Source organism: Poecilia latipinna, unplaced genomic scaffold (assembly GCF_001443285.1).
Source record: "Poecilia latipinna isolate Pla-1442-1.1 unplaced genomic scaffold, P_latipinna-1.0 Scaffold1785, whole genome shotgun sequence".
Classification (NCBI taxonomy): Eukaryota; Metazoa; Chordata; class Actinopteri; order Cyprinodontiformes; family Poeciliidae; genus Poecilia; species Poecilia latipinna.
In genome coordinates this window covers 131,227-143,484 of record NW_015114401.1, presented here as the reverse complement: position 1 = coordinate 143,484, position 12,258 = coordinate 131,227, and the positions used below count along the sequence as shown (strand labels likewise).

Sequence of the window (12,258 nt, the reverse complement as noted above, 5' to 3'; positions counted from 1 at the left end):
TAACTGTGACAGTATGGTACAGCATTCATGGCACCAAAAACAGATTTAGTTCCCATTCGAAAAGCTTCATCTAAATTACATCTCTAAGCTGCACGCAGTAGCTGCATTTCATCATGTTTTTGGATTTACTAATGTTTATTGATGCTGAGAAAATAACAAAAATAACATTTTCAACCATAATGCAAGTTTTTTTTTTTTTTATTTAACGTCAATAACTGAAATTTATCAAAACATTTTTAAGAATTTTCTCACGATAAATGATAAACGATACGATATGTGCCCACCTCTCGTCCCAACCTTTGCTCAAGGAGGATTTTCCTTCTTCACACTAACGGACCGTAAATCTTCACATGTCTTTTGACGACTTTTAACGTGAACTGTGATGTTCAGACCTTTCTGTAGCTTTTTAAGCGAACTATTCCAGCAGTTTTAGTTTTAATTACCAGTTATGATGATTCCTTGAATGGAATAATTGTTTTAGTTTCAGCTTCTGTTTCTTATTAGGCCCTGGCACATTTCTCCATCCGTTCTTCTTAGATTTATATGAAATCTACCAGTTAAAAATGCTGAAAAGTAGCCACACATCATAATGCTTCCACCTCCAACCTTTCATTTGTATTGTGTTTTTGGGATGATGAAGACTGATATTCTTCCTCACATTCAAATAGTTCTGACCGAATTAGGTTTTTTCTTCAGCAGTGGAGTCTTGTGCTGTGAGTGTATACAAACCCCATTGTAGTCGAGTGAATTTATCGTTTAAATGGAAACTTTGTTCGGTTTAATTCGTCTTTTGATTATTCTTCTGACTTTTGTGTCAGAAATATTGTACTAATACTTGATCATGATGAAAATTTGCTGCTTCCACTTCCAGATTACGGAATAATCTGGATTAGTGCTAACTGGCACATTCATAAGGTTGGAAGTATGTCTTATTTTTGCAACAATAAGGTCTTAAGGGATCTCTTTACTCTGTAATGAAAAACCTTTTTATAGGCCATCAATTAAAGCTGAACTAGCTGATATAAATTTGCACTGATGGGAAGAAATCAGGATTTATGTCAGCCGTTTCTTGGCTTTCTTTGTCTTATTGCATGATGTGTTTTATTCTTATTTACTTATTATTATTTACTTAACTATGGACTTGATAGTTTTGATTTCTTTCTAGACTCTGTGCATTTTACATTAATTGTGTGAATTTCAAAGGCCCATTAGAAATACTTTTACCAACATGTTCTAAACTTAATTTCCCTATTGTACATTATATTACCATTGTTCTGACTAATCTTTCTAATTTCTATTCACATAAAATGAGTTGTAAATTACCTCACAAGGGAAAAATCACCTGGGTTAAACTTGACATTAAAACAATAAACCACAGTGCAGAAGGGTACAGTGGGAGTTTTCCTCATTTAGATGTTCAATCTCGCCTCTTTGGTACCGAAGGAAAAGAAAAATGAAGCATCACCTCGTCTCTGTATTAAATCTTTCTAATGTGAAATGACAGAAAATGTGTTCTGAAAGGTCACAGCACAGTTTGGCATCTAATGATCCAGTTTCTCCAAAGAACCGTAAAAATTCAACTTCATTACTTACGTATATTTAACAAGAAGTAGAAATAAGTTTAAAAATATATTTGTCAAGAGGAGAGAGGACAACAAACTGAGAGAGGTAAGGCAGTTAAGCCTCCATTATACAACAGAGAGTATTCACTAGGCTTCAACATCTCTACAATACGCTTTACAGTCTGGCAGTGCTGCTCACAGTGTTGACTCTAAAAATGCACTCCCACAAATCACAACAATGCATTTCAAGTTGCTCCCAGCGCGATGTAACGCACGAACAGACGAGCGTGCCAAATGCATTTCCACAGCTTCACGTTATCTGCTGGGAGGCGACGCCGGCTCCGGTCTGCTGCGGGGTCTGTAACGTCTCTGTGTGCGTACATACAGTATTTGCATGCATGCATGTTGGGTGTGATTCTCTACAGTTCATGGGAGATAAAAGACGGCCCCAGAGGGGTTGCCGTCGGCTCCAGGCTGACGTGGGACAGAGTGTGGCTTTGTGAGCGCGTTAGTGTGTGGAAATGAGCAGGCGGAGCTTTCCCCTGAGCCTGGCCCTCGTCCTGCTCTGAGTTCTGGCTCGGCGGCGCGGTGGAGGCTTCTGGTTCCGATCCAGCCGCGGTTCCTGCTCCTGAGGTGCCGCGCTCCTGCTTGTGTCTCTCCCAGGCTGAGCTCAGCTTCACGGCCAGCGCCAGTAAGTTTTTCCCTAGAAACACAGTCGACACGCGGGAGTCTCTGTACCACAGCATGCCGGTTCCCCGAAGAGCCAGGGTGAAGATGTTGATGGTAACCAGGCTGAGCCAGGGGTACAGAGCCTCCCGGCGGGGGCCCCTCTGCCCCGGCAGCCCGGTGGCGCCCAGCTCCGTCAGCGCCACGCATGGTAGCAGCAGCAAAAGCGCGTAGCAGTAGAAGAAGACCAGGCCTTCCGCCCAGATCGGCAGCCTCTGCTCAACGACGCCTCCGGACCCGCCCTGGGCCTCCCAAAGCCCCGCCTGCAGGTCCAGAACGTCCAGGAGGTCGACGACGACCCACAGGAGCCGGCTCCGCACTTCCTGCTTCCTGCGCTGAGGAGTCATGTGATCGGCGCCGGTGAGGATGAGGAACAGGGAGGGCAGGCAGATGGACAGCAGCAGCGTCAGCGTCTTCCTGGCCAGCGGGTCGGGCGGCCGCCGCTCCTGCCTGTAGTTGTGGCAGACGAAGAAGAGCTTCAGCTGCAGCAGCGACAGGAAGAGGAACCACAGGGCGTTGGCGAAACCGCGGCGCGACGACTGCGCCTCGGAAACCACGCCGGCCGAGACGAAGCGCAGGGCGAGCAGGAAGCAGGCATCGCCCAGCAGCACCGCCACATACTGCCACACGCTGGGTCCAGACATGCCGCGAGCTCCCAGCATGCTCTGCTCCAGCAGGTAGAGGTCCACCACCGCCATCGTGCTCACCGTGACCAGGGTTGATACGCACACCTGGGGCGTGGGCACCATGCCTGGAACAGAGGCACGACAGATGGCACGTTTATGGGTGTAGCTCATTTCTTTACATCATAAAAACACAGGACGCCACACAGCCATAGTTCCCACAGGTCTGAACAGGAAGTGATCTGCGCCATCTTAATTTGACAACCCTGACCGTCCTCTTCACCAAACTCTCTTCAGTATCTTCAGTCAGAGGCTTCTTCAGATTCATAGTAATGCAGACTGCTACAAGAGATCTTTCCTGCCAACAGCCATCACTACCTGTAATAACTCTTTGAAGAATTTGAATTAAGGAGTTACAACAACATTTAATTTTCCTTTGGGATCAATGAAGTATTTTTTAATTGAATTGATTTGAAGTGCATGCGTAATGCGTAGAGGACCCATGTCTTCAAGACCAACAAAAAGAAACTAATATGTGGACACTCTTGACCAATGTGCAAGAGAAAGATATATGAACAAGATGGCTGCTGTTGGGATCGACCCGTATGAGTCGGACAAAGAAAATATGTCAGTGGGACAAGCAGCTTCCTATGTCATAATTTACTACTTATTGAACACGAATGGAGGAGCGATGTGGCTTTAAATCTATGGATACAATCAATATTTAAACGGCTTTGTAAAGGAAGTACAAACTCTTCGTGTGAATAACAAGGTTCTGGTGACTGGCAGAGGAAGTACATGTAGTAACAAACATGTAGGCTACATGTCCGTGTTAGCTAGCAGATAAAAGCTACAGTAGCTTAGCTAGTTCTGCAGTAAGTACAACAGTAAATATCGCTGATATTTATCTTAGCTTTACACAGAGGTGGGTAGATTAACTCTACTTGAGCAGTAGTTGTGATTCAAGTTGGATAGGAACAAGGAGAGAGCGAGCTCTGCTAAGTTTGTGTATTACTGTTGTCATAGCAACTCCATAGCAACCGCCTGCTAAAGCGGCTGTCAGTTACAAAGTTTAACGAAAGTCAGACATACATGGGAACTATTGAGAAAACCGCTAACAAATATTACATTTTGATGAGTGCCATCATCAAAATCATCACGTCAAATATGTTGGTGAACGTTTTATTTATTATTTAAAAGCAAATCCAAACAGGTGGGTTTTAGTCCTGATTTAAAGGAACTCAGTGTTTCAGCTGTTCTGCAGTTTTCTGGAAGTTTGTTCCAGATTTGTTGTGCATAGCAGCTGAATGCTGCTTCTCCATGTTTGGTTCTGGTTCTGGGGATAAAGAGCAGACCAGAACCAGGAGACCTGAGAGGTCTGGAAGGTTGCTATGACAACAGCAGATCTTTAATGTGTTATGGTGCTAAACCGTTCAGTGATTTAGAAACTAACAACAGTATCTTAAAGTCTCTGAACTACAGAGAGCCATTATAGAGACTTTAGAAATGGTGTGATGTGCTCCAACTTCCTGGTTTTAGTCAGAACGCCAGCAGCAGCGTTCTGGATCTGATTGATTTTTTAGGCAGACCTGTAAAGACACTGTTAAGCAATGTGAGATAAACGCATGGATGAGGTTTTCTAGATCTTGCTGAGACATTAATCGTCTAATCCAGAAGAAATGTTCAATCGATGGAAGACTGACTTTATAACCGTCTTTATGTGTCAATAAAGTTCAGGTCGGAGTCTGTCACTATGCTCATATTTTGGGTTTGATCAATTAAGAATCCCTCTTTTTTTCGGACGCCCATTTGTTCAAATTGACTTTCAGTCAGTTTTATTGTGTTTTATTTCTGCTGTTTAATATTTTCTGTGGTTTTGCATTTCATTGCTTTAAGTAAAGCATTTTGTGGTTTCCTGTTGAAGGTGCTATACAAGTTTTACTTACTTACTTACATATCTGCCAAGCCATCTGTGTTCCAGTAAAAGTGACAAATGTGCAGCACAAGACGTGATTATTTTCCGGCATTATTTCCCAACCAACTGTAAACTACTTTGATGCCTGTTGCTATGGTTAAAGACGTTAGCTGCAGAGGAGAAGCAGTGAGCGCCCTTCATCTTTGGCCAGAACAACACACTCTGGTGACTCAAGCTGAGAAGCCTATTAAACTGTTTATTTTACATCTTTCTTCCACCGTTCTTTGAATTAAATACCCTTCATTTCCCATAAAAGACCCAAGATTGCTTCTGTTTGATTCGCAGATTTTTCCACAAGTTTCTACTTGTGTTTCTTTTTCAATGCTCTGCTCATTCATTATTAATTAATCGCATTCAGGGGGAGCTAGGTGCCCTGTCAAAGCTTTTTCTTTGCCTCAATAGTCTGCCGTGTTTATTCTCATACCGTGCTGCTAGCCTTTAATCATTCCAAATCCCCCATCTCGCTTCAGATGAATATTGATAACTTGCTATTTGTTTGGAGACGCGCTCGTCTCGTGGCTTTGTGTACACTGCCGGGGTGACTGCACGGAGACAATGCCAATGCGGCTGAACAGGGAGGGTTCATCCTGTAATTTTGCAACAGCTCATAATGTGCATCAACCACCGACGGAATAAAAAACGGCATCGATCTGCGGGAGTGAGAAATGATCATTGACTTTACAGGAGAATCGAACCGGAGTCTCTCTCTGTTGTGTTTGGTGTAAAAAAAAAAAGAAAAGCGCAGCAGCGCGGTTCGCTTTCTCTGTTCAGTGTCAACCCCTCAGCAGATCGATCAGCATTGTCATATGAAATCATTACCGGTTTCAGCCGTGCCCTAACAGTTGATCGAGCTGCAGATTGTCAGTCTGCCAGTGAAAAACGTGTATTGATATCTCGCTGATGGAAGACACATCGCATCCCTAACTCCAAGGCGCTCCGCCGCCTTCCTGTCCTTCCTGAGTCATTGAAGACGACAGAAGATCCCCCGCTGGGAGGAAAAACCGAGAGTTTTATACATTGGTGCATGTGTGGATTAGGAAAGCTGTAAGTGAAAGATTAATAGGCCTTCTGGGCTGTCTGCATGGCTAATAAAGTGTTGCTGCATGATGGTGATAGTTCATAAATAAGCTCAAGGGAAGAGGAGGTGATGAAGAAGTGAAAGTGACTTCCATCCACTCGAGCAAGCCTGGCCTGAATTAATCCAAATTCATCTTTGAGATTCTGGTGGCATCACAGTATTTATGCAGAAACGTGATGGACCGGTTGTAGTCTAAAACAGAGAAATTATTATTCAAACAGCTGCTATAATAACTTAACCTCACTGATTAATACATCTATACTAAAGTTATATTTATTCATGCGGATGCGTCAGTGATGAATTAATACCTTTATTGTTACTGAGGACTGAAACTAGAAGAGATGCTTCTGCATTTTGCTGTAAAAAAGTAAAAATTAATCCACAAAAACACAAAAATATCCTGCAGATTAGGGAAAATATCCTGAACCCTGTTGATTCTGTTTGCACCAAACAGAGATGGTGCCGTTTTATACTTGAATACATTCAGAAGGTTTATGAAACTTTAATGCAACTTTAAAAAGTGACACTGAAGCCAAACAGAAAAAACTCTACTGTTTTAAACATTCAGGTTTACGGTGATGGAAACCAAAACTTTACGCGTCTTCCTGCTGAAAGATAATCCAAAACTCACTCTGCATTAAAGCAGCGTTATTTAATAGCACAATCAAGTAACTACGTTAACTCCAATTGTTATAAAAACACCGAACATATCAAACACAACTTAATTGATTTTGTGAATTAATTCATTGAAATTGTCTCTTTAAGAAGCTCATACTGGTGGATGAGTGTTTAAAACTTGAGTTGCTTTTCACATTTGGTGGAAAAAAATGTCATTGTGTGACAGAAAATCACAAAACCTTTACATTGTTATAAAAAGCAGCCTCTTTGCACTCATTCTATTAGTTTATTTTGCAATGAGTATAAACTGTCGAACGTGACATCATCAGTGATTAATAGTCATTTGTTAATTAAGTGCCACTATGTAGTAGTAAAACAGAAATCCCACTGCAACTTATTGATTCAAAAGGACATCGTGCCACAAGGAAAACGAATATAAAACACGTCTGTTGCTCTAACAGTCGAGTCCTTTGCAGTCCCAAACGGATCTGGTTCTGGTCAAAATACAATGAAGGATAACCAAAACATTTTGACTTGAGGATTGAGACGTCTGTAAATGCAGTCGATGACGTGCAGGACACATAAGATTTAGGCTAAAGTTTCTGAACGTATATAAACACCTTTAACATTAGTTCCAATAACGTCTGAGATTTGATCTGGGTTTTGTGGTTGTTTTAGGTGGGTTTTACATTTTGTTTGGGCTGAAAACTGTTGGTCAGATCTGGCAACCCTGGCCTCTGGTCGGCTTCTTTTTAAGACATTCAACTCATAGCTTACAAATTGTAAGACGTTCTCTTGCTAGCTCCGTTTCCTTTTCAAATATCCGCAAAACTTTATCAATTTTCCGCTAATGTCAAAAAAACACAATTTTTCAATTTACATCGCATGTGAACATATTTGATGTGTATTGATGATTTTAATGATGGCAGTTTGCAAAATGTAATGTTTTTTTTACTGGTTTCTCAGTCGTTGACTGAGAAATTTTGTGTTTTTATGATGTAAAGCACTTTGAACCACCTCGTTGCTGGAACGTGGCATACAAATGTGAGTGATTATTTTGGCTCATGTTGAGGAAAAACACTCCAGTTGACCTGGATATCATTAAAAGAAGATATGAGAGATGGTATCATTAAAAATTTCAGCGATTTTGGAAGCGTAACCTATTAAAATCTTGACGTTGAAGAAGTTGGGAGTATTATAGAAGGAAATCAAAGGTTGGGCTTTTATAATGATCTGATAAATCTTACTCGGAGTGACTGTGGAGGAGGATGGATCGGAAACATCTCATTGGATACGACACCTTTTGTCTCTCAGCGGGTTGATTATCATCCCCTGAAACCTGAATGAATTTCCTGGCGGCCGATTGAGTGGATATTGGAATTTTAAATGTGTCTTGTGTTTTCTCGGGGAACAAGCCCAGCCTGGAGGGAGGTGTGGGTGAGGAGAAGTTCACAGCCTCTGTTTGCTGCTAAGTTATTCCACCTGCACGGGCTGCGAATCCTCACCCTGGAAATCTGGAAATCTGTTTGTGTTTTCGCTCCCCTCCCATGTCTGCGCGGTGTAATTTATTCTGCTCTGACTGAGAGGCAGGGATGACAACCCTCCTGTCCAGCCGGGCTCAACGGTAATGACCAAATTCATCATTCTTGCTGTCTGGGAAGTGACACGGCTGTTGACAAGGTGAGGCAGCCCATTTCACAGTAAGCATGAGTTACCGTGCGCTCGCAGGTAGCACTAAAGACCAGTTTCATCAACCTTGTGTGTCTCTCGTGTTGCATTGTCCAAGTAATCATCCAGAAAGCAACTAAAATCTCTGACAGAGATGAAGCGAGGCTCCGGTTTCCCCACTTTCAGTCATTTTCTATTAATATCTGGTGATTCCCGAGTGGACAGAAAGAGCCATGTTGGAGCCAAGATTCATTTGTCTGCACCTGCAGTTTATCTCCATAAACACCCGTAGCTCGGTGTCCCCAAATTGCACAATTCAGCAACCACAGGTGGCTGAGGAGCATCAAGGGCATCAAGACAGCTAATAATTTAATGGAGCTCAATAAATCCTCCCTCCAGACCCAAATCAACATCAACAGATGTTTTAGAGTTACATTCCCCCCCTCATTAGCCGCCTTGCAGCTTTGAGTTTTACAACATGTTATAAAAACGGACATAATAACTGTAAATAATTTAGAAAAAAGTGAGGTTGTAGTTACCCAAACCATTCGTATTGCACTTGGGCTCAATCGTCCTGGCGTGATTTAGAAGCGCAGTCGGGTGGCCAATAAGTGGATCCCCCCTCCCTCCTTTAGTGTCGATGATGAGCCGATAAAAGTGTCACTGTCCGGGTGTTTGGCCGCTCACGCTCCGGGAGAAGCTCCACCGAGAAGCCCCGTGATGAAGGTGCTGAGGAATTAAAAACAAAAACTCGTCTCATAGTTAAAAGATTTCCCCCTCGTTTTCAGCGCAGATGTCTTTCTTCCCGGTTCGGCTCGGTTCTATACGCTCCGGGTTTGGGGGGGAGAGGGGGGGTTTCCTGCAGAGGCTCGATCTGGATCCGGATCTGCGAATGCTGTCGCCTGCCTGCAGTGTGGGGGTCTGTTAATCTTTTGACACAGCAGCGGGGGAGGAGAAAAGGCAGGAGGAGGAGGGGAGGAAGGCTGCTCCTGCTGCTCCGGCGGCTCCGGCTGTGCGGAGCGGAGTGGAAGTCGCTCAGAAGTGGAGCTTCATCATCAGCAGCATCATCCTCATCTGCGTTGGAGCGGCGGAAATCTGCAAGGTGCGAGGCGAACTCCAGCACGCTGAGTTTCGGTCGTGGTGATTTGTAAGCAGGCTACGTGCTCAAAGCTCAGACCTCCCACCCTCCTTCAGTTCCTCCTCCTCCTCCTTTCTTCCTCCTCCTCTTCCTCAGCTGTGGAAAGTTCAGCAGGAATGGAGGAATATTTAAGAGCAGCGTCTTACAGTTGTGATGTTTCTAATAATGAAAGCAGGGGCGGCTCCTGCGTGAATGGGGCCCCGGGCGAGCAAACCATGCATGTTGAGTTTTCTCATTGGAAAAATAATAATAATAATTTGATTTTTGTTTTAAAATTAATACCAGATGCATTAGTTAAAAAAAAGAACTCACAACTCAACTGGGATAGTAAGTTTTTTTTTTAATTATTTATTTTTTAGTTTTTTGAATATATGGACATTTAAATGTGCGGTATGTACATTTTATGATTTTTTTTACATATTTGTTAAAACTGTCACAATGTTGTGACATTATAAAATGAGACACATAATCTGTTAAAAGATCAAGCTCCTCCTTGGGTTATTACTGCTTTCAGAAGAAATGCACCGCTCCAAACTAAAAACAGCCAATAAGAGCCAGGAGTAGGGTCTTAGCGCTGTCAATCAACCCCATGTACATGCTGCTAAATAAGTTGCTGGTGGAAAAACAATTTACTGTTTCAGGAAAACTATTTATCTGCCGTCATCGGTGGTTAAGCCAAATAGCCTTAGCATTTAGGCTATGCTAGCTGCAGCGTAGCAAAGAGCAAAAGGGGAATGTACAGGAGGTGGATGGCCACACGGAGGAATGATTTTGTGCACAAAAATGTAATAAACATGTTTTGTGTCGCCCATAGAGCCATCCTAACCTGTTCAAGGATGCATAATAGGTCACCTTTAAATGCCAGTTTCAGATTATATTTGCTTGTCTGACTTTTAATAAACTGGGCTTGTAAATAAGAGTTCCAACAAACATTATGATGCAGCTGATGGATTCCTATTCTTCCTGAGATCTGGTTCCTCCTGCTGACAGACAGGAGGTTTGGATATGACCCATATCAAAAACCGTCACTGCTTTCAAAACCTGATTTTGTTTTTCTGCAGAAAGCTTATTTTACCCATCATTGCTTAATGGAGAAGCAGCGGAAGTGGAGCGAAAGATGTTTCTAGCCTGCAGACAGAGTTAGAGCTCCAAAAGCAGATGTTACCACTTTAATTAGCCCTCCTTCTGTCTGCTCACTGCCTTCGTCACACCAGGAAATTATCCTTCTGTTGTAGATTAACTTCTTTTTGGCGGCTTTGTGCGTGTTCAAACAGGAGGATTGGGAATTTTCACAGACAGATTTTGTTGGGAAAAATGAATCTTTGGAAACTTCTGGCTCATTACGTCGTCAAGAATTCAATTTCAGTTCCTTTGTCAGACACATTTTGAATGTCACGGCGTCGCTGTAGCCTCAAGGTTTTAACATTTTTAGCCGAGGCTCAGGTCCTCAGCTCTGCTCATTTCTGAGGCTTGCAGAGTGTTGGGTTTATTGTGGAGTGAGAGGTTTAATCAGACTGGAGAGAAGAGCGATGGAGAGTCATCTTTCTTGTCAGATTCAGCTCCCCGCTCCGATGGCTTCCAAGAGAGGAGACATTTTCCATTTTCCTCACTCCAGTGTTTTATTTTTTTATAATAGCGTATGTGCTTTTCAAGTTGTCCTCTTTTTTTTCTGTCCATGCTGCTTCATCTCCTTTCCCTTCTTGTCTTTTCTTCTTCCCACTGGGTGTGGTTGAAGGTCACTCACTCACTGGCTCACTTTCGCAGAGGAAAAAAAAAAAAAGATGGAGAATAGACGAGTGGGCAGCCAGGCGGCCCGGCTGTCCACAGTACTGTGCACTCATCACTTTCTGCCTCGGACATGATTGGGGGAAGTTTGGAAGGACGCATGAGGTTACAGTCTGTCAACAGAGAGCCGTGCAATGACCTCCACAAACACGCAGGAGTCATTTTCCTGCTCTTACTCTAACTTATCACGGCAAGAGGCCTCAACCGGAGATGTCGCCTGATTTTAACTCCAAACATTAATCTTCCTTGTCAAAATCTGGCTCTTGTGTTGCCCATAATTCAAGCTGATTGCCAACAGTTCTGCAGGTAGCTGATAATGAAGCCTGGAGCAGCTTGCCTCCAGCAGAGAGAAGGAGTTGGAGAGGCTTGTTCTGTGTAATCAATAAACAGAGCCGCATGAGAATCTGCAGAAAGGGGACAAACAGCGAGAGACAGAAATCCTCTCTGGTTTGTAGCAGAAGTGCATCTGAGCAACCTTTAGTTTTATGTGATGTGTGGTTGACAGCAGAGCCTGAATGTAACTTTTATAGCCGTTTCCTTTGCAGCAGGGATGCATGGAAACATTTTGTTCCCAGAATCTTGCAAGTTTTGGTGCATTTTTTTGTTTGTTTTTAGCTTTAACTAAAAACCTTCAAATGAGGGGAACAATTATATTAATACACCTTAATAAATCTTCATATGAAGTACAAACGGCACTGTACAGACACAAACAGAACAGGAAAAGTATTCACACTAATTGAACATTTCCATATATTTGAATGTATTTTTCTCCAACAGAGACGAGGCCCAATTTCAAGGCGTTAACTTACAAAGTAAAATTTATGTTTTTTTTGATGTTTGTCAAATATAATTTCAGTTTTATATCAACTGAAAGTAAGATAGTTAACTGACTGTGCGATAAAATGACATTAAGTGGCTGGAAAACACATGATGCTGCAGCCATGTTGTGATGACTGAAGGCATTAAAGTACAAAATAAAGTTTTTTATAAGTTATGTTTCATGTAGAGCATTTTTCACAACTGAAGTTAGCATACACAATGTGGCTTGAGAACATAAAGCGCCCCTTTAAGATGTTCACACTAGA

General features: G+C 42.6%; 2 protein-coding genes across 3 annotated transcripts in view; one reads left to right on the top strand and one right to left on the bottom strand.

Moving 5' to 3' along the window:
• The window catches only part of mrpl11 (mitochondrial ribosomal protein L11), a 91,528-nt gene that overhangs the window by 57,954 nt on the left and 21,316 nt on the right, over window positions 1–12,258 (top strand). The gene's annotated exons all lie outside the window — the stretch shown is intronic.
• On the bottom strand, window positions 362–9,278 carry tmem265 (transmembrane protein 265). Its single transcript, XM_015061147.1, has 2 exons — window positions 8,790–9,278; window positions 362–3,039 (listed from the first exon to the last, which is right to left on the bottom strand). Exon 2 carries the CDS (start codon window positions 3,035–3,037, stop codon window positions 1,982–1,984), a length of 1,056 nt encoding a protein of 351 aa, XP_014916633.1. The 5' UTR covers window positions 3,038–3,039; window positions 8,790–9,278; the 3' UTR covers window positions 362–1,981.

What these genes read in the sequence shown, in the direction of transcription:
- tmem265 (XM_015061147.1), bottom strand. Translation starts at nt 3,037, where the DNA reads ATGGTGCCCACGCCCCAGGTGTGCGTATCAACCCTGGTCACGGTGAGC.